The sequence below is a fragment of the Pholis gunnellus genome (assembly GCF_910591455.1).
Source record: "Pholis gunnellus genome assembly, chromosome: 1".
Lineage (NCBI taxonomy): Eukaryota > Metazoa > Chordata > Actinopteri > Perciformes > Pholidae > Pholis > Pholis gunnellus.
The window spans coordinates 5,181,223-5,200,023 of NC_136528.1; the positions used below are offsets into that span (position 1 = coordinate 5,181,223).

Genomic DNA, 18,801 nt, shown 5'->3' on the forward strand with positions numbered 1-18,801 from the left:
GAAATAAAGCAAAGAAAGTTAACCATTTTAGAAAGCTGGAGGAACACTGGATTAGAGCCACCAAGCGTAAGAGTAGTAGAAAACATAAAGTCAAATGTTTGAATTCAAAGGTGCACTCTATGAATTTCTCCACAAAGATCAGTTTACTAGTTCTGGTTAGTCCCTCTCAACCTGTGAAAACTGTTATAAGGTTTCCTGTTGCTCTGTCGGACTTAAAACATGTCTGAGAAAATACAAATATATTTAAAGGTGCCATACACGAGATTGGGAGCAGTTCAAACATGACAACAGTGCTGACAGAGTAAACCGTGTTTACCTGAGGGGGGAACCGGAGGGTGGGTGAAGGGACGGCATTATCAGCTGGAACCGACGTATGAGTGCAGAGCGGCGGCCCTTAACTGGACAGATTGGCACGCTCGCACACGCTACAATATACTAAATAATATGATACATTATGCACTGATGATCAATTATTGCACCTTTAACAAAAAGCCTGTGTTACGATCTGGAGGTGTGGAGTCAGGCTGATGAGGGTGGTTATTAGGTAGGGGGTCTACTCAAAGATGCTGTCTCATTGCATTATGGGGAATGTACTAAATCTCTCTTAAGGACCCCTTCAAAAAAGTGACTCCAAAAGGAGGTCAAATCCTGTAAAAAGAATCAATGAATTGCTAACTTTTAAAAAAAATGCATCTAGCTTTTCTACGAGCGTGTGGCTGTAGTTTCCTGAGGTTTAAACGGTGGTTTTCAGATCTGCCCACGACTCGCAGTAATGTTAGTTTTCTGCCATACCCGCTGGTTAATCACATTCACCTGGCCTGCCAGGTGTAAATCATTTCCACACTGTCTGGTTAAAACAGGGAGCTGCACAGCCCCCCCCCCCCCCCCCCCCCCGAGTCCTGGAGCAACGGAGGGGGCTCTAATTGGCCAACAGGGCCCATTGTGCTGGCTCAGCTTCGATGCTTTAATCACGACATGAGCACGTCGCTGCCAGGAAAACTTTGGACGCAGTTTTGACCCTGGTGCTTGCTTTGTTGCTTGTTCCTGGGAGATCTGCCAATTCATACTACACCCCCCCCCCCCCCCCCCCCCAAAAAAAAAAATACTGACTCTCTGCAACCCAGAGAGGGAGATTCAGAAATGGAAGGACCTCCAAGACTCCCCCCCCCAACCCCCAAATCTCCTCTCCAAAACCACAACCTACGGCATTGTGGCTGTAATTGGCCTCCATTTCGCTGCAGCTCCATCAACACTACTTCTTGCCCTTTCCCCTTCCAGGCTTCCCTCTCTCTCTCTGGCTACCGTCAATGGGACAGCGGTCGAGTCATATTGGCACCGGCGTCGCCCCCAGCAAAGAGGGGTCTCTGTGTTCTAGACCTGAAGGGAACCAGGGTGCCCTTGACTCCGGCACCCCCTGCGCCGAAAAAACATAGAGCGGGTCAGCCGCTCACTGCGGCTCGATCGCGGCCATTATGAATGGGACATTGTACCTACTGGGGGACAAGAGCCCCCTAAATCCCCGGGTCACTCCCACTTTGGAGCGGTGGAGTGCGGGGGGGGGGGGGGGGGTAGTCAGGGGGGTTTGTTCGAGACATGTTGAATAAAGATAATTTAGAAAATGGGCTCCAGCACAGTGCTGCCTCTGTGTCCCCCTCCCTGTTTCCCTCCACACATTCGACTCCCCCAGGCTTCTCTGCTCATGTTTGTTTTGATTTTGCTCCCAGAATCAGGGTGGGAGAGGGGAAAGGGAAGGGGGAGAGGGGGGGGGGGGGGGGGGGTGATTATGTTGGAGGACTTTAAGATGCATGGCAATGGTTAAGACAGATTGGACCAAAACAGCAATCCAACTAAACTGGAGGGAGTCATGCTATTGCTGCAGCCCAAGGCCCACTTTGTCTTTCTCTATCTCGCTGTTTAGTTTTTTTTACAACACAGTTGGACGGTTGGAAGCTCCGGAGGATTCCTGTGGTTAGCGAGAAAATCAGGAGAAGCTGTGCGGAAGTCATCTCCAGGCTTGAAGATGTTGAGATTTGGCACCTGTAACCCAAGTCACAAACGTGTAATTCCTCGTCACGTGCAGGGTCTATTTTGTCACGCAATCCTGGGGGGGGGGGGGGGGCATCCTGACGAATACAAGGTCATAGAAACGGGTCTTTTTATTTTCGGGTCAAGGAACAGGAAAGAGTTTGACATTGGAGGCAGGTTTAACAGAATGAGTTCCTTCTTGTCCTGGTAAACACCTTTTTTCTCTCGGTTTGTTAATGTTTTACTCTCGACACTGCACGGTGGCACCTTTTGGACGTGACTAAAGTGACATTGCTAAATGCCTCTTTTTTTTTTACAATTTGTCAATGACTTGTAAATACCAAAGCGAGTGTGGAACAAGCCCCAAATGGCTGCTTGCTCTGAAACAGTTGGTTCACTCGAGGTTTTGGTCATTAATACAAAAGAAAACAAAAAAAGTCCTCCTGATACACCAACTCAATTGGATAAACTCCAGAGTTTTATTGACTTTCCCTCTGCCCTCTTCTAAAAATCACGGTAGTTTAATTGCAACTTGAGCCTAAATTTGATAGAATCCTGAATTGTCTTTTTTTGCTTCAATCGAGATGGAGCTAGACACTTTAAATTCCTCACCGGCTTTCAGTTACACTGACCTCATCCCTTAAACATTAGACGGGAAGACATTCTGAGCTCACTTGACTTGAGAATGACATTTTCAGACAGTAACCTCTGCTTTTGAGGCTTTCAGATACGGTTCATCACACAAAGTAATCTAATATGGTATACGTATTACTGCACTCAGAGGAAAACCAGCTGATCTTTGTACTTCCTCTCTTGATCTCTCTCTGTGGACGAATCACATCACAACACCACGCATAGCTCATAAACATTTTATTATAAAACTCAACCTTCCCACATGGAAGACACGGCTCTGAAGTATTTACTGCACAAGATGAGATGGGGAAAAAAACCAAAGAGCCTAAATCATTTTTTTCCGCGTGCGCACAAAACCCTGGAGCTACGTGTCCGTACTGCGTCGAAGTGACCGCGTTGGCTTACTTTACTGCATATAACTGTCGAACACGTACACGTTCTTCATATTCTAGCTTCATAATTTAACGTTCAGCAACATTCTTTGAGACGTTGTGACAGAACAAAAACAAAAAAAAGATTAGCTTTGACACAACTTCAAGTGGCGAAGACACAAACCGGCGAAATCGGCCTAAAAGTGGAATAATGGACGAAAAGAGTGGGGCTGAAAGGCTGCTGGTTGGAATCTCTGGGCTATCGGTGTGGACCTCGGGTAACATCAGCAGCAGGTATGTTGACCTTTTGGCACCAGCAGCAGTCAGCTCTTTCCTGGCTTGTAGCTTCAGTGTGAGAGCAGTAATAAAGACAGGGGGTCTTTCTGAAGGCGTGAAAGGGGGCAGGCGGTGGAGAGGAGGAAGAGGGGGTGGGTGGCTGTCTCAGGAAAAGTTCAATAAAACAATCTCACATGGGTGGGGGGGGGGGGCCCAGACAGAGTGGCCTGGAAGAGGAGCTTCAGTTAATTTCAGTACTTGATCCCACAAACCCTCGCCTCGTCCTTCGACTGCTGCTCCTACAAATAGTTGAAGTGCGGTCGCTGCGACAATGCAGAGAGCCCCCCCCCCCCCCCTCCTGAAATGGAGAGCAGAGCAAACAGAGACCCGGGACGGGTCCAATGTTTGTCCAAGGTCTTAATAAAGCCACACTCCCAAGTACCATTGAAACCAACCAAACAAACAGGGAGCTACTTAAAGGCACTCCACTCAGCAACAAAGTCCGCCGTGGTTCACTTCCTCTCATCGTCACCTGGAACTACTTTGTTTTGCCAACAGGCTTCGACAAAAACAAAGTGCACTTTCGCTCAGAGAGAGATGTGCTGTCGAAGACGAATTACTATGCAAATTGTACGGTTCTGGGAAGCACACGGAAATCACTACTGTCGCCCTGCAACTAAAATGGAATGGCAGGGAGGCCTTGAGGGTGTATAAAATAGCTCTCCCTTATCCGGCAGACCTGAGTTCGAGTCCATGCCGAGGCCAATGCCGAAGCGTCTCTAAATCAAGTCACTGATTCCATCCCAACTCCAGCTGGACTCTTGGCTCTCAGGAGGGGGATTTCTCTCTCTCTCTCATAAATCCAATAAATGTTGCATTGTCTCAGTACAATATCCGTGCTAGAGGAAGAAACAGGAGCGTCAAGTAGCCGGGCAACCTCTGTGAACCAGAGGAATGATCGGAAAACTCCTCCTCTCTGTCACCTTTAGGGTCATAGTCTTCATCCTCATACAGGTCCTCCACATCCGGCTGGTCTGAAATAACCATGTGGTCCCCTATGGAGCAAAGTTTGCTCATGTTCTCCTTCACCACCTCGCAGAAGGGCCTCTCCACCCCGTCGCAAACGCAGCGGTTCAGCAGCACGCCGTTCGGGATGAACAACATCTGCTGGATGGTGGCCTTGCACTTGAACGAGCACTTCCGCCCGTTGAACAGCTGCCCGCAGTATGACAGGTAGGCCGCGAGGGAGGCGTGGCAGTCGCCGTCCTCCTCGCAGCGCTGCCGGGCCTCCATGCAGCCGATGCCGCCGGCGTCGCTCGGGTGCCGGCGGGGGAGGCACGGCTCGACGGCGCGCTTGGCGCCGAGGCACTCCAGGTCCCGCGCGCAGTCGCAGATCTCTAGGTCCGGCCCGCTGCGGGTGTGATTGAGCCGGATCAGCGCGTTGATGCAGTGGCTCGGACACTGCCTCCTCGTGCCCCTGATGTTCCCCTCACAGGCCGCCAGGTACTGGCCGTACGCGAGGTCGCACTCGGGCTCCTCGTGGCACCGCAGGAGCGCCTGCCAGCAGATGAGCTGGGCATCCAAGGCCACCAGCACCCAGGGGAGAAGTGCCAGGGCGCCGCACCAGCATCTCATGCTTGGGATGGAGGTCTAGCTCGGCGACGTGCTCTTTCTCCACCAGCGCATTAGGACCAGGAACAATGCGGGCTTCACACTCGGACACACGGACTGGAGTTCATGAGTATTCCGCACACGCGATGCGTTCTGCGAGCAAGCGGCTCGTTACCAAGTCAGTCTTAACAAAAACACACTCGGTCCGTTATTAATGATCCCCCAAAACCTAAGATAAGTTTGCCTCCTCCCGGGGAGCTTTGCAGCAAGGGAAGTCAGGATCTGACTCAGGGGAAATCACCACGCGTGGCTGCAACAAAAAAAAAAAGAGAGAAAAAGTAATTCCGGGAAAGCACGTCCGTTCATAAGTGGGCGACCATTCTCCACAACTGCAGCCCGAGCCCCTCGCTCCGTGCCACCGCGGCGCAGATCTCACCATCCAAAGTTACCGCAACGCTCTCTAAACCGCAGCTTTTGTCCGCGACTCGGTTTGTAGACTCGAACTCATCTTTCTCGCCATCGCCGGTCGCGACTCCTCTTTTCCCCGCAGCTCCGTCGCTTCCAACATCCATCCACGCATTCCGATGTTGTTGTTTTTTGTCAAAACTTTTTTTTAGCTGGAAGAGGTTTCTGTCTGTCGCATTTTGTCCCGCTATGTGCGTCTTTGTCCCTCTTCTCGCTGCTACGCTTCACGGTCCGCCGAGCACTTTTTCCCCACAACACCCCTCCTTCTGTCGAAAAAAAAAAAAAGAAAGAAAAGTTTTCCTTCACCCCCCCCCCCCTCTCTCTCTCTGTCTCTCTCTCATTTACAATCCTGGCCACCGATTGGTCGTCATTGAGGAGTCAGCCGTGGGACCCATTTCCAGGCCTGCAGCACAGCTCCTCTACACGAAGAGATAGTCTGGATAAGAAAAAAGAATGTTTACGATATTCCCTGCATGAAACCCAGGACGCGTGTGGTCCCCTCTCCTCTTGTAGCAATAACACAAGTGAAATAGGGGGGGGGGGGGGGCTTGCAAAGACGCATTCCTCTTGCAAGAAGCTCACATCTGCAACTTCACTGCTCCCTATTTTCAGCGCGGAAAAAAACCCTAAAACAAATCTGATCCCTTCCACAAAGTGGAGAGTTTTCACTGTAAAAGTGCTCGTTAAATGTCGCTCTTTCTCCCCCCTCCCTGCCTGCCTCTCATTCTGCAGGTTTTCAGCCCTGATTGATAGAAGAGAATAGGGGGGGGGGGGGGGAGTATTTTCTGGATCGTTTCACCCCACTTGTGTGAGCTTGGCCATGCAGCGGCCCAGCGTCTCTCCCCGGGGCTGGAGATTTGTCCACGCACCGCGGCCTATCAATGGAGACGGGGTTTTAGGCGTCAATATATTTTACAGCGAGCCCCCCCCCCCCCCCCCTTTCACACCGCACTTGAGAACTACCAAACAGCTCAGGCTTTCCTGCCATTCAAATGGTAACTAACTTGATTTCTTTTTTTCCCCAAGTCTAACCCCCAACTGAGAGGCTGTGCCAGCATAGTGTTGCAGAAGCTCCACACAACCAGACGGGTGTCCGACCTGAGATCTGTTCGATTCTACAGTATGGAGGGATATGCTGTAGGCCTGCAGCTTCAGGTGACACTGACTTCATTAAAACTACCTAGAACCCTGGATTTTAGGCCATCCACACTCTTCACTTGTGACATAAAAGGATTAGAGTCCTTCAGAAATATGTTTTACAAACTACAAATTGTCATACAAATATATTTGATATATATATATATATATATATATATATATATATATATATATATATATATAAATATATCAGATATCATTTCATTCGTGTCCCTGGGGTTTTCCCTCAGTCTTGTTACCCTGACACATTTCTCCATTTTAACAATTCTAGACATCAGAGGTCACATGATCAACAGGAAGTAGCATCATTTGAGTCTCCTGAGGCCCAAGGAAAGACAAGGTAAGTTCTCTCATGTATTTTGGATCATATTGTAAGTATGACTGACAATGTCAACCTAAATGTCCAGTACTGTGTTGTTCTCCATTTGAAGGTGCTAAGTGTTCTCATGCTATTAGCATTGGTGTCATGTGGCTACGTCTCATGTGTTAGCTAACGCTATGATATAACAACTCAGTCCCGTTACCTGTACGGCCGACTTCCATTTAGAAACCATGTCAATACAATAAAATGGCCTGAGACTGACCTTTTTTATTTAGATTTTTTTTTTTAAAGGATTTATTTTGAAAAGTTACAACATACAAATCGAACCGATTCGGTGTAATGGCTCTAAAACATGCATATGATTAGCATTAGACCTATATAAATAAAAGGAACAAAATAACAAGAACAACAGGATTTATAGTGCAGCCCAAAGTAACACCACAAATGAAGTTAAATCAACAATTATAAGCGTCACAGAGCTGCATTTTTATGGGCTGTATTGTATTATTTTGTCTATCTCCTGTAGATCTAGTGGCCACTTTATTAGGTACACTTGTACAATCTATTGCAATTCAATACAAAAGCTCTGCCATAGATTCTACCCCTACTGTATTTTGTCTCCACCTGGTGTTCTGGTTGCTGCAAATGTGCGAGGAAAAATCACACACAATTCATTATTCAAAAAATCAGTTTATTGCAGTTAAAACAAAAACATATCACTGAAATGCTTTCTGAGACAGAATGATAGAGGTACTGTCAAACAAAGAACGACAAGAAACTGTGTGTCATGGCAGCCATTTTCTGAAAAACAAAAACATTTACACAGGATGACTACACACGAAAAAGACAATTGTATATTATTATTATTATTGAATTGTTATTTCAAGTCACACACACACACACACACACACGTTCAAAGCAAAACGGTTTTCTTTATGGCTTCTGTTCCACCTATTGATATTGTCTCACGATTCTAGTAGCTTTATTATAAAAGGAAGTTATTGCAAGTTTTCCTCCGCTTTATATAATTTAAACGTTATGAATATATTGTTCATCTTTCACATTACGGCAAATGTTTGGCCTCAGCTTTCATTCAGCAGTGGTGCGACACCTACAGCAGGGAAATTACCGCTCATCTTTTGTTGCCCATATTTCCTCCAAATTAAAAAGTTCACACTTAAGATGCAAAACTTTTATGATCATAAAGCACCCAAAGGAGCTGACATCGAAGCTGACATCGCCACCGGCACCACGGCTACGATAAAATCAAACACGGTCAAAAATTGTAGCGTACGTGGATGTAACACAACATCAACGACACCCCCCCCCCCCCCCCCCCCCCCCATCCCCTCTTGCTTGGCTCACGTTTGACTAGAAACCAACACAGACAGAATACCGAGTTACAAAAGACACCACTGGACGCATCACATCGGCTAAACAACACGAATCCACCAGCACACAACACGGCACCACTGGGACGCAGTTGGAGGAACGGGTCAAAGGTCAACACTGTGAAGACCTCGGCGAAGAAAAACGGAGCGAAGAGCGACCCGCTGTCGACGGCACGGGCAAACAGCAGATATACGTTTTACGTCTCACACAACATAAATACTTGTATGTGGATTTATACTCACGCCACAGTTACACATGTTGGACATATTTGGGGCCATTTTCCTTCATGTTGGTCAAAGTGTTTTCAACGAAGGCTTTGGCGTACGACTTCTAAAGCATTTACACGTCTCTCATCTGAGCAGCTTTATTTTTTTTTTTTTTAAAGGGACAGTTCACCCTATTCTCAAAAATACATACTTTGACTGTTACTTGTAGTGCTATTTTTCAGTCTGGATGGTTTTGGTGTGAGTTGCCTAGTTTTGGAGATATCGGCCAAAACATATACTTGAAAAACACACTAGAGGCAATATATATGTGTTTTTAAATGTTTGGGGTGAGCTGTCCCTTTAACCTCTGGATGCAGCACAAACACAGATTTGCTCCCTTTGTAGTTGATGCTAAATTCAATCTCGGGAGGACAGTTATTGTACACACTTAAACTGTAAATTCAAATACTACATACAAAATGCAGCACACAGTTTTGGCCTGCTCACAAAATATTCGTTGCTCTTAATGAAACTAAAAGTAAGAAATGTACTGCAACAAACAAGAAGGCCCGTCCTCGTAAAAAAGTAGCTTACAGATGTTGGAGCTCTGGAGAAGACAACCTTGTACGGACGTCCAAGGCACGCTGAAGTACGAAAAGAGCTAAAAAACAACAACAACTTTATAATGATATGTCTAGGAATATATTAAAATGAAGATTAATGCAGCTCACAGGGAGCTTTAATCAGGGCACCAGGGGGCCAACATCAGTAAGCTACTTATGACAAAAATCAGCCTCAGTTGTTGCTCGTAAATGGTTTTGTGCTTTTGTACGTGGAATATAAATAACCCCACACGACTTTTTCCCAAATTCAACACAACACACGCATGGCCTCCTCACAACAGTGTGTGTCTCACACACACACACACACACCTGAAACCTCTGCCTTTAGAATCCCATTGTGTTATCACTGGACACGTGAGGTACGGAGAGAGCCAGGGGGAGGTTAGGGAATGAAGGGAGCAAAGGATTTAATAGATTCATATTTCTCAGAGGAGGAGTTGCTCTGAAGGCAGAATTAATCTCGTCGGTTAAATCTCAATGGGAAGAGCCGAATAAATCTTTTAAGAGTGCAAGTTGGCTAATTTCAAGAAAAATGTGGATGACATTCGTGACTGTTAAGATGTCTGAAGGTCAACAGGAAAGCTAACTGAACTAATAAGACAAACCCCGGACTTTTCTGCAGGGTCTCCGTCTACAGTTACTATGTGCCCACTGACACTCCTCTTAAAGCAATAAGGATACGTCTACCTCCAGAGTACAGCTCTGCCTCTGAAAAATATTTGCACAAGTAAAACTCTAATCTCCTGGGACTCGAGAGCTGGATACGATCACATGAGGCTGCAATTCTCCGTCTGCTTTTTGAGGTCTTCCAGCGTGGCCTGGGCTTTGTCCTTCAGCTGGTCGATGTCCACGTTCTGGATGTTGGACAGCTGGCCCAGCACCGACTGCTTGTGCGTCTCCTCCTGGTTGTCCTCGGCGATCATCTTGGCCAGCTCCGTGGGCAGCACCACGTCGTCCCCCGCCTGCTGGATCTGGGTCTCGTCCATCTCGTTCTGGGGTGGATACCCAACAGGACAGGGGGGGAGAGAGAGAGGGACAAGACGTTTAGAACCAAAAGGTTTTCTAGCCCGTTGTACTTTTAGAGACACGTAGAGTACACGGCTGCGAGGATGTGAGTGTTTTTTACGAAGGCAGTGATACGATCTGCCCTTCAGTCCAAATATGCATCGCTTTTTTCTTTTACCAAAGCAGAGCTGGAGTCGTTTACCTTTGGTAGTCTGTACTTATCCCGGAAATGACTTCTAATGGTGGCTCTCTCTGCTTTCTTCTGGGCAAAATTGGCTTCTCGTTCTTGTCTGCAAGAAAGGAGGAAAAGTATTGCTCTGGGGCAAAAATGACCAAACAGTGTCACTGAAACATACAAATGTAAACCAACTCAGTTACCGAACAAACCCGGCGAAGGAATGTGCGAGGCTTCGGAATAGCGACGGTAACTTCAAGAACCACACATTCAAATCAATACACCCCCCCAAAAAAATGTTTACAAACAAACCGCACATAGTATCCGGAAATGAGGAAAATCTACTGTTCATTACCGCCGTGTGCAGTTGCACCTCTCGGAGCATCACGAGGCTCCTGCTGGATTTGGAGCCTTGGAGGCCTCGGTGAAGCTTAGCATCACCGTGTCCCCCGCTTAACGCTGGTGACAGATTGTAGAGCAGCGGCAGTGAAATGACGGAGGTTCTGCTTATGTTTTGGAGCTCCGGACGCAGCATCCTCCCTAGCTGCACTTAAACATCTGACCGTCTGGGCTGGAAACCCACAAAAGAGCTTCTCAACTGTCGGGCAGTTTAAGGCAAAAACCAATCCAAGAAATGAAAGATGACTCTCCAAACGTCTTCTTAATTGCCTTAAAAACTCACTCTTGTACACCACCCAGCCTACATTATGTGATGCCTCCAGCAGAGGGCAGGCTTTGAGCTGCTGGCAATGCTCTCTCCACTCTGTCACTGGAATATTTATGGCTTCAGTGTCGTTCATAATTGCCTGAATTGCCACATGTGCTGGAATGCCTCTAAAATCACGAGTCAACAAACGTGACACAGTGCATAGCAAACTTGCTTGTACGGCCCGAGGGCCAAACACAGCACGGATACGGTGACGAAAGGCCGCATTTCATCAGAGTCGGCGAAGGTGCTTGTAACAAAAATAAACACAATAGATGATATTCTTCAAAAGGAAATGGTGGCAGAGGTTGCACTGCGCGTGTATCAGCAGCATGATCTAAAGGCAGGGATGGGGATGGGGGGATGGGGTTGGTGCCGGAGTACCAGGGGCATGGTTTTTGTGAAGTGTTTGCACCCAATGTGTCAGGAGGAAGGTCGTTCTATCTGGAGATGCAGCGTTTCATGGCGCTGTCCGTGCGAGTTCACTTTGTGTTAACGTGAGCGGGGAGCCGAAACGGGTTCCCGTGCGGCGCTCGCTCGCAGCCAATGAGCGGAGCTCTGTGTCTTCCCCCCTCTCAAGGGCGTCGGGTTGACCTGGGTTGTCTATGCGGCCCCCGGGTTGCTGAGGGTGATAGAACGTCTACATGTGACACCTCTCCACTTCCTCCGCTCCAGCCTCGTTCCGCTTTAATCGCAGCATTATGGTTCTTTCGGCGATCTATAGGCTCGTGTTTAGCACCTCGGACTAATAACTCACTCCCACTGAAGGTCACATGTGACGGCAGAGCGTTAAGCATCTCGCCATGCCTCCTGTGGAGCTCCGTGGGCCGAGCTGAGTGTAAATGCTGCGTTAGGACTTCGCTTCCCACTCGAAATGCCTACATGCTAGTTTGTGTTGATTGGAAGGAGCCGGTGTGTGTTCCTCTCAGCGGAGAGCGTGCAGTGCTGCTTTAGGACGCCTACAATTTGTGTCACAACTGAAAATATGTAACCAGAATCTACCGGGGTTCTTTCTGTACAACTCTTTATTCCACATCATTGATCTATGGTATAGCTTATTCTACGAGCGGGACAACGATGGCCTGATATGTGAGTCCTGCTCTGAGGGAAGCTTCACGCTAATCAATAGTGAGCTGCTGTCTGCTGGGTCAACTCTTGTCTGGCAAAATGACCTTGTTGTTTGTTACTTCACATTGCCTGCCCCCCCCCCCCCCCCCTGTGCCCGAGGAGATAAAACACCATGACGGCTATGTAAATCAGGCAACATTAACATGTGAAGAATTCACTGCTGCAGGTTAGACACAGAGCAAAGACTTAAGAGATAAAAGCAAGTTGCTGGACTCAGCTGTGAATATATATTCTAAAAGAATCACCTAAGAACATAATATAGCCATGTAATAGAGGCCATACCGTTCTAAATTCAATGTATCCACTTGTTCAGGGATGCAATACATTTGTGTAATGTATATGAATTGCATCCATCTTGAGTAGTAATTATGAATGATAAAAGTCGACTAATAAACAAGACAAAACAAAAAAACAATATTAGTTTATGGGCTGTTTGCAGAATGATAATATCCAAATAGCATTTTTACTTCACCCCACTTTATTTACCAAACAATCTGGCTCATTAGTCAGTCGCACGCACAGTTTCGCCCAAGGCACCAATCCCTGTAGACATTTCCATGGACTAATGATTCCAGGAATCCCAAATTATAAAAAAAACAAAAACGGCGCTACATAATTTGCCGACGCTCAGAGACGGACAGCTCCCTGGGCGAGAGGAGCAGCTGTGTGTGGAGCGCTCATGTTATTGCATTGATGCGTAAAGAGAGCGCGCGGCGCACTGGGAGCGCTCTGCTAATTTACACACACAAACGCACTGTTTAAACATGCCCCGCTCTTCCGACACACGCACACTATTTGTTTTTTTCATCACAACTTCAAACAACCACAAAAAGCTTCAATCATTGCCTTACTTTTCCTCCTCTAACTGTTGCTGGTACTGTTCAAATTCCTCTTGAGTCATCCCCTGCGCGGCGGCGTCCGTCTTCTCCGCTTCGGGTTTCTCCTCCCCCAGTCCGCCCGTCAGGTTCTTCAGCTGCCCCCCCACCACGTGTTTCACCATGAAAGCCATGGCTGCGCCTCTCGGAGAGTCCTGTTATTTTTTGGATCGGCCGAGAAGTTGAAGGCGATGCGCTCTTCGGATAGAGCGGCGGCGGCGGATGAATATCCGTCAAGTGACGCTCAAACCGACACGCGTGTAACTTTCCAAAAAAAAAAAAAAAAAGGCTCGATGGGAGCGATCAAACCGTGATAGGGGTGGGGGTGGGGGGGTTAGAATCTCCAACGGAGCTGGCAGTTTCAGCACCACTGGCCCGTGGACAGCTCCGCGCCGTGAAGAGATGGGAGAGGGAGCCCGTTCGGTTATGAGTCAACAAGTTTGGAGCTGAACTCTACCAATCCCGTGACTCCGTCCGCAGCCACCACACTCTCCGCCCAATCCCAGGCACTGACGGACTGTGTGCGTGTGTGTCTGTGTCTGTGTATGCGCGCTCGAATGGTGCGCGCCGGCGCGTCGCTGCTCCCGTGATTTTGCCGTCTGACGATGGAAGGCGCGCGGAAGGACTCGTGGGGAGGGGGGGCACGTGACTCGGTTTTCTCTTGGCTGTTTTGGTGCCCGTGTCCCTCTTAGGGTCATCTGCGATGTCAACAGCTTTTCTAATTGCAAGTGAGTCAAATGGTTGTCTATTAGGCCACTGGCATGCGTCCGGTCTGTTGGTCTAATCACTCAGAAAATGATGAGTGTCTTCCCAGCAGGGTTTGCCCACAAGAACAAGCTCACTCCCACTGAAATGACGGAGCGCGTGTGCAGCGCGCAAGTAAACGCACCTCGTGCCCCAACGCGCATCTTAATGTCCTCGCACATATTCCTCGCCCCTCACAATTCAGGAGCCGGGCCGACATCCTAAAATTAGAAAAGTTTGCCTCCACTTGCATCAGCATAATACTCCTGTCGTGACTCATGTATGTAGCACCCACAAGTGAGATTATGATATTAGTGTCTTATGCTTATTAGGCCTCCTGTAGGATTTTTTTCTGTGCTACTCCCTCTCATGTTTCTGTGCATCTCTGACGGGTATAGAGGCGGGTGAATAGTTCAACCTCCATCACCGGGAAAAGATGAATTATGAAAAAAGGGGGGGGAGGCTGGGTGGTTCTGGATGACACTGCGTGACGCAGTGTTCGGTCTGCCTAAAAATATGACCTACATGGTGTGTGAGAGGAATATGGAATATTTTAAATCTCTCCTCTCTTTTCCGTCTGTGAGATTCTTGACACCCAAAGTGTGAAAAGGGAACTTTGAATATAAGTCAACAACTTCGGCGTCCTGATCCTCGCAGCAGTCTGACGCTGAAACCTGGCCTACTCCCCCCCCCCCCCCCCTCCCACCCCTCCCCTCCCCTCCCGGTTCCCTGTGGATCAGGAGAGACAGAGAGCGTCTCAGTGTCTTTTTTTGTCACAGGCTTAGAGAGAGGCCCTGTTAGCCCGTACCTGCCTCACTTTATAAATCTCCCTCCGACTTCAAAGCTGCCATCCGCTGAATGGATGGAAACGTAACGCGGTGAAAGAGATCCAAACTGTAATCTCTGTGAAATTTAATAAAGAGAAAGAATTTGCCTAACCAGCATGTTTCGACATCAAATTATATCTTCTTTTTTTTTTAAAGCACACCCATGGGATCTGTTCCCCCGGAGCAGGTCTCACTCACTATTTCTTCTATTTTTTTTTTCTTTACGGATTATCACTGAGCCCTGACTACAGGTGCTCCAGCAGGGGGTTTGAATCCAAGATGACACACACACACACACACACTCGGAGGCTTAACGGCGAAATTCATGCATTTCAGTGAAGACGATGATGACATGTTCTGGCAGCTGAGCCTCAGAGGACAGTCGTGTTGGCCTTAAGAGTGAGACCAGAGTCCCTTTTCTCGAGCTGACGCTGACCCCTTCTTTTTAAATGAGAATGGCGTCGCTTGTCAAGAGGGCTCAATGGATTTATAACGTAAAGCCCCGATAACCACTGCGGGGTGCAACGATGGGTCAAAAACATAAATCAACATGTATCCATGGGCTTCCATGGGAGCGCTCACCCAACGAGCAGACCATCACACGTTTTGGTGCTGCGAAAACGCACCTTCATCAAATAATGACCACAAATGTGAACATAGGTTGGTATTCCTAAAAATTTGCCACGTCACCAATATCAGATACTGAAACAAGACTGCCATCTCACTCTCTTGAGGTTTCTGTTGCAATCAGTAAAATTGTTCCTCAAAACATGATAATTTTGCAAAAAAGAACACGCAATCAGCCGTTTGTTAATGGCGGCAACCTCCGGGTCTGAAATCTGAAGCCAATGCGGAAGTGGCCTAAACCTGCATTCTGCTGGCCACCAGGGGGCGACTTTTCTGGTTTGCAAAAATAAGTGAGATTATATAGAAGTCTATGAGAAAATGACCCTATATGACTTGATTTATTACCTCAGTGAACATTGTAAACATGCGTTTATGGTCTCAATCACTAGTTTCAAGTCTTCTTCAATACAGCGTGATGTTCATTTAGTAAATGATGCTCCATTTAGAGTAAATGGACATTTAGGGCGTGGCTACCTTGTGATCGACAGGTCGCTACCAGGGCGTTGTCCGTGTTTTCATCTTAGAACTTTAACCCTATCACAGTGTGTTTTCAATTTATGGAAGTTAATAACATTTTTGTTTGCCAAAAAATGTTAGCGTTCAGTTGTACTTATAGCTCCACCCTCTCGTGTCACTTCTGGTTGCAAACCAACCAAGATGGCGACGGACAAAATGTCAAATTTAAGGCTTTAAAAACACAAACCAATCACATCATGGTGACTACGTCCACTTCTTATATACATTTGCTAAATCAGAGCATGTGGCAGTAAAATTAGACCTTTGTGGTCAGATACAGAAACAACATTATTCACTGTACCTGATTCATAAATGCTCATGTAAATGCGCCCTGGCTCCTGTTTGTGTTTGGTTCATTTTACTGCTTACGGCACCGTGACAATTAACAGTTCTATGTTAAGCATACATGAAGCCAAGTGCATGCAAACCCTGCACACAGATGTTTACTGTAAAAGCCATGCATGGCTGCACACAAACCGGACACGTTACTTTCCCTTACTGCGTAAACATCTGTGCTTAGTCTTCAGAAGTGTCTTTTTTTTTTTCTCCCCCAGCTCTGTCAAAATGTCATTGGTGAAAAACGATGCAGATGTAGAACGATGATGAAAAATAACAGAATGTGCGTGCAAGGTGGGGAAACATTTGGCCTTCAAATAAAAAAAGGAGAAGTGAATGTTTGAATCAAAAGGCGACAAAAGGTTACAGGAGTACGACACACTGTGGTTTGTTGCGAGGCAGGAGGAGGGATCACGGCGTGAGTCAACACGCGCCGGGAGCATCACGCTGGCTGCCGCCCAGTCACACTTCCAGCCTGGTTACACTTGATCTTCTAAGGATTATTAAGAGCCTGTGTGGGATTGGGAGAGATGGATTTATGTACACCATGACACATGCACACACACACACACACATACATTTATCCTCAGCAGCCGAATGTTACACCTTTTGTTTCTTTAGTCAAGGGATTAGACTCATCAAACAAATGTGCCCTGCAGCAAACAATAAGCGCATTCAGGGACTTTTTTCTTTTTTTCTATTCGCACAGGCGGAGATGACGCCATTAGCAAGTCGCTGGGATATCTTTTTTAAGGAAAGCAGAGTGTGAGCTCCCCCCCCCTCGCTCGTGAGATGACTAAATATCACGCTAATCCCATTAGAAATGAAAAGTGCTCCGTGCACTCGATGACAAAATCGAGGAAGGCTCTGAGGCCGTTTGGATGGTCTGACGTTTTATTTGCATGAGATTTTTTTTTTGTCTTCCCGCGTTGGCCCCTCGAATGGAGATCGAACGGACAGGGTCACAGCGGCGGCTCGGCGCCATACGGTGGGAAGCGAGTCACCCCAGCGGTGTTGGTTTGACGCCCCGCAGGCTGTCTGGGAGGTGTTGAACTACACTGCATGCCGGCATGGCAACTGTCCCCCTCAAGCAAACGTCAACGGCTTCCTCCTGAGCTGAACATTATGGCGCCGCAGCGGAGCAAAAGACGACCATCTCAACTTTTGAACTTGACATTTAAAGCTGCAGTAAAACTGGGTCTGAAATGTGGTTTGTGTACATGTTGCTATACAAACTATAACCACCATACAGATATAATTACATTTAAAGAAAATCACTACATGTCTTCCCAAGAATAACTCTGGCTAATCCACCAGAGCATACTGTCTCTTCAGTGGAAAGTAGTTGAAAACTGTTCACAGTGAGGTCTGTGGATTATCCAGGGTAGCCTACTCTGTTTCTGGAAAGAAATGTTAAATATATTTTTCAAATGTTTCAAGCAGATTCTGTCGTTTTGGGGCAGTGGCAGAGCTCTCAGAGACAGACCTTTTCCTGCATACAGCTGCTTATATCAATAATCAATCATTTTTATTGGATCATGTGCATCATCAGCAGATGCAATCTCCTTTCCAGCTTGTTTCAAGAAACTTTGACGAGAAAACAGTCTATATATCCATTTCAGAGTTAAAAGACAAATTGTATCACTCCTCAACAACCTGGCGTCAAAGAACAAGATATGAACAGTAACATCAAAAAGCAGCCACGGTGAAAAAGTGAGGCGAGTTCTCTTAGTTTCGTGCTTTTGCTCATGACTGTTAGTGCAGGATTCACTGTTTAAAAATATATATGATACAAAAAATTATAAAAAATATAATGAAAAAAGTGTAGTATTTCATAAAAATGTCATAAAAAAGTCACAATATTATGTCATAAAAAGTCATAGTATAGTGTGTCATAAAAAATGTCATTAGAGCGGCTGAAGGGGGAATGAAAACGATGCTGTAGGATCATCGGCATTCCGTCTTCTTCTCTTCCATCACCGGGTGAAAGGCGTGATGAGGCCGCTCTGCGCATCCTCACCAACATACTCAAGGACATTAAAAGTGTGAAAAGAGGCTGCTAAGAAGACACACTCGGCCACAAAATTCACAGCAGAAAAATGCGTGGATCAAGAGTGAGAAAGACGAAACTTAAATGTTCAGAGAGCTGAAATAGGTTGTGAAATTGAGTGTGAACAGTAAATGTCCCAGCATGCCGTGATATTTTAAACAACAGTCTGCTTCCAACTGGGGACGTCGCTTCAAAGTGACAATCCCCTAACGGACAAAGGTTAATAAAGGAAGGGTTTTCACATCTGTGTTCCTTCTTACCCACAATGCAATACCTACACTTCCTGCAAACTGCAGTGCTGTTATAATACTCTCATTTACACACACACACACACACACTCACTCACAAGTGTTGTTTAATCCGCACACAGTGCACTAAGTGTTGCTGCCAACCTGTTAAACCACTTTCAAGAAAATTGCCCGACATGAAATGCAGCTCCTATCTCCATGCATGTGCAGACTAGTATTAATATTAGCTCGCTCCAATTCTGTGCGTTTAAATGCACAAACTTGTATTAGTGTAAGTAGCTCCGGTGGGTTTAAACCGTATGAGCATTTTGCAGCTTTTATTGCTTGTACCAGCCGGGCTCCAGGCTGTGGGCTAAGTCGCTGCACAGCGAGACAGTCTGCGATATCATCTGTGCGCTAGATTTAAAATGATTACAAAAATAAAAGAGGAGGGGATGTCAATCAAAATATAACTGTGGCTAAACTAGTAGTAGGGAGTGAAA

At 46.8% G+C, this 18,801-nt stretch overlaps 2 protein-coding genes across 2 annotated transcripts; both read right to left on the reverse strand.

Moving 5' to 3' along the window:
* Positions 1-2,889: 2,889 nt before the first annotated feature.
* Positions 2,890-5,617, reverse strand: LOC306694709 (growth arrest-specific protein 1). Its single transcript, XM_079157657.1, has one exon. It carries the CDS (start codon positions 4,938-4,940, stop codon positions 4,188-4,190), a length of 753 nt encoding a protein of 250 aa, XP_079013783.1. The 5' UTR covers positions 4,941-5,617; the 3' UTR covers positions 2,890-4,187.
* A 4,232-nt stretch (positions 5,618-9,849) lies between these two features.
* cplx3b (complexin 3b) lies at positions 9,850-13,105 on the reverse strand (the record flags this gene model as incomplete). Its single annotated transcript, XM_079163506.1, has 3 exons — positions 9,850-10,074; positions 10,290-10,377; positions 12,948-13,105. 3 exons carry the CDS (start codon positions 13,103-13,105, stop codon positions 9,850-9,852), a joined length of 471 nt encoding a protein of 156 aa, XP_079019632.1.
* Positions 13,106-18,801: the final 5,696 nt, after the last annotated feature.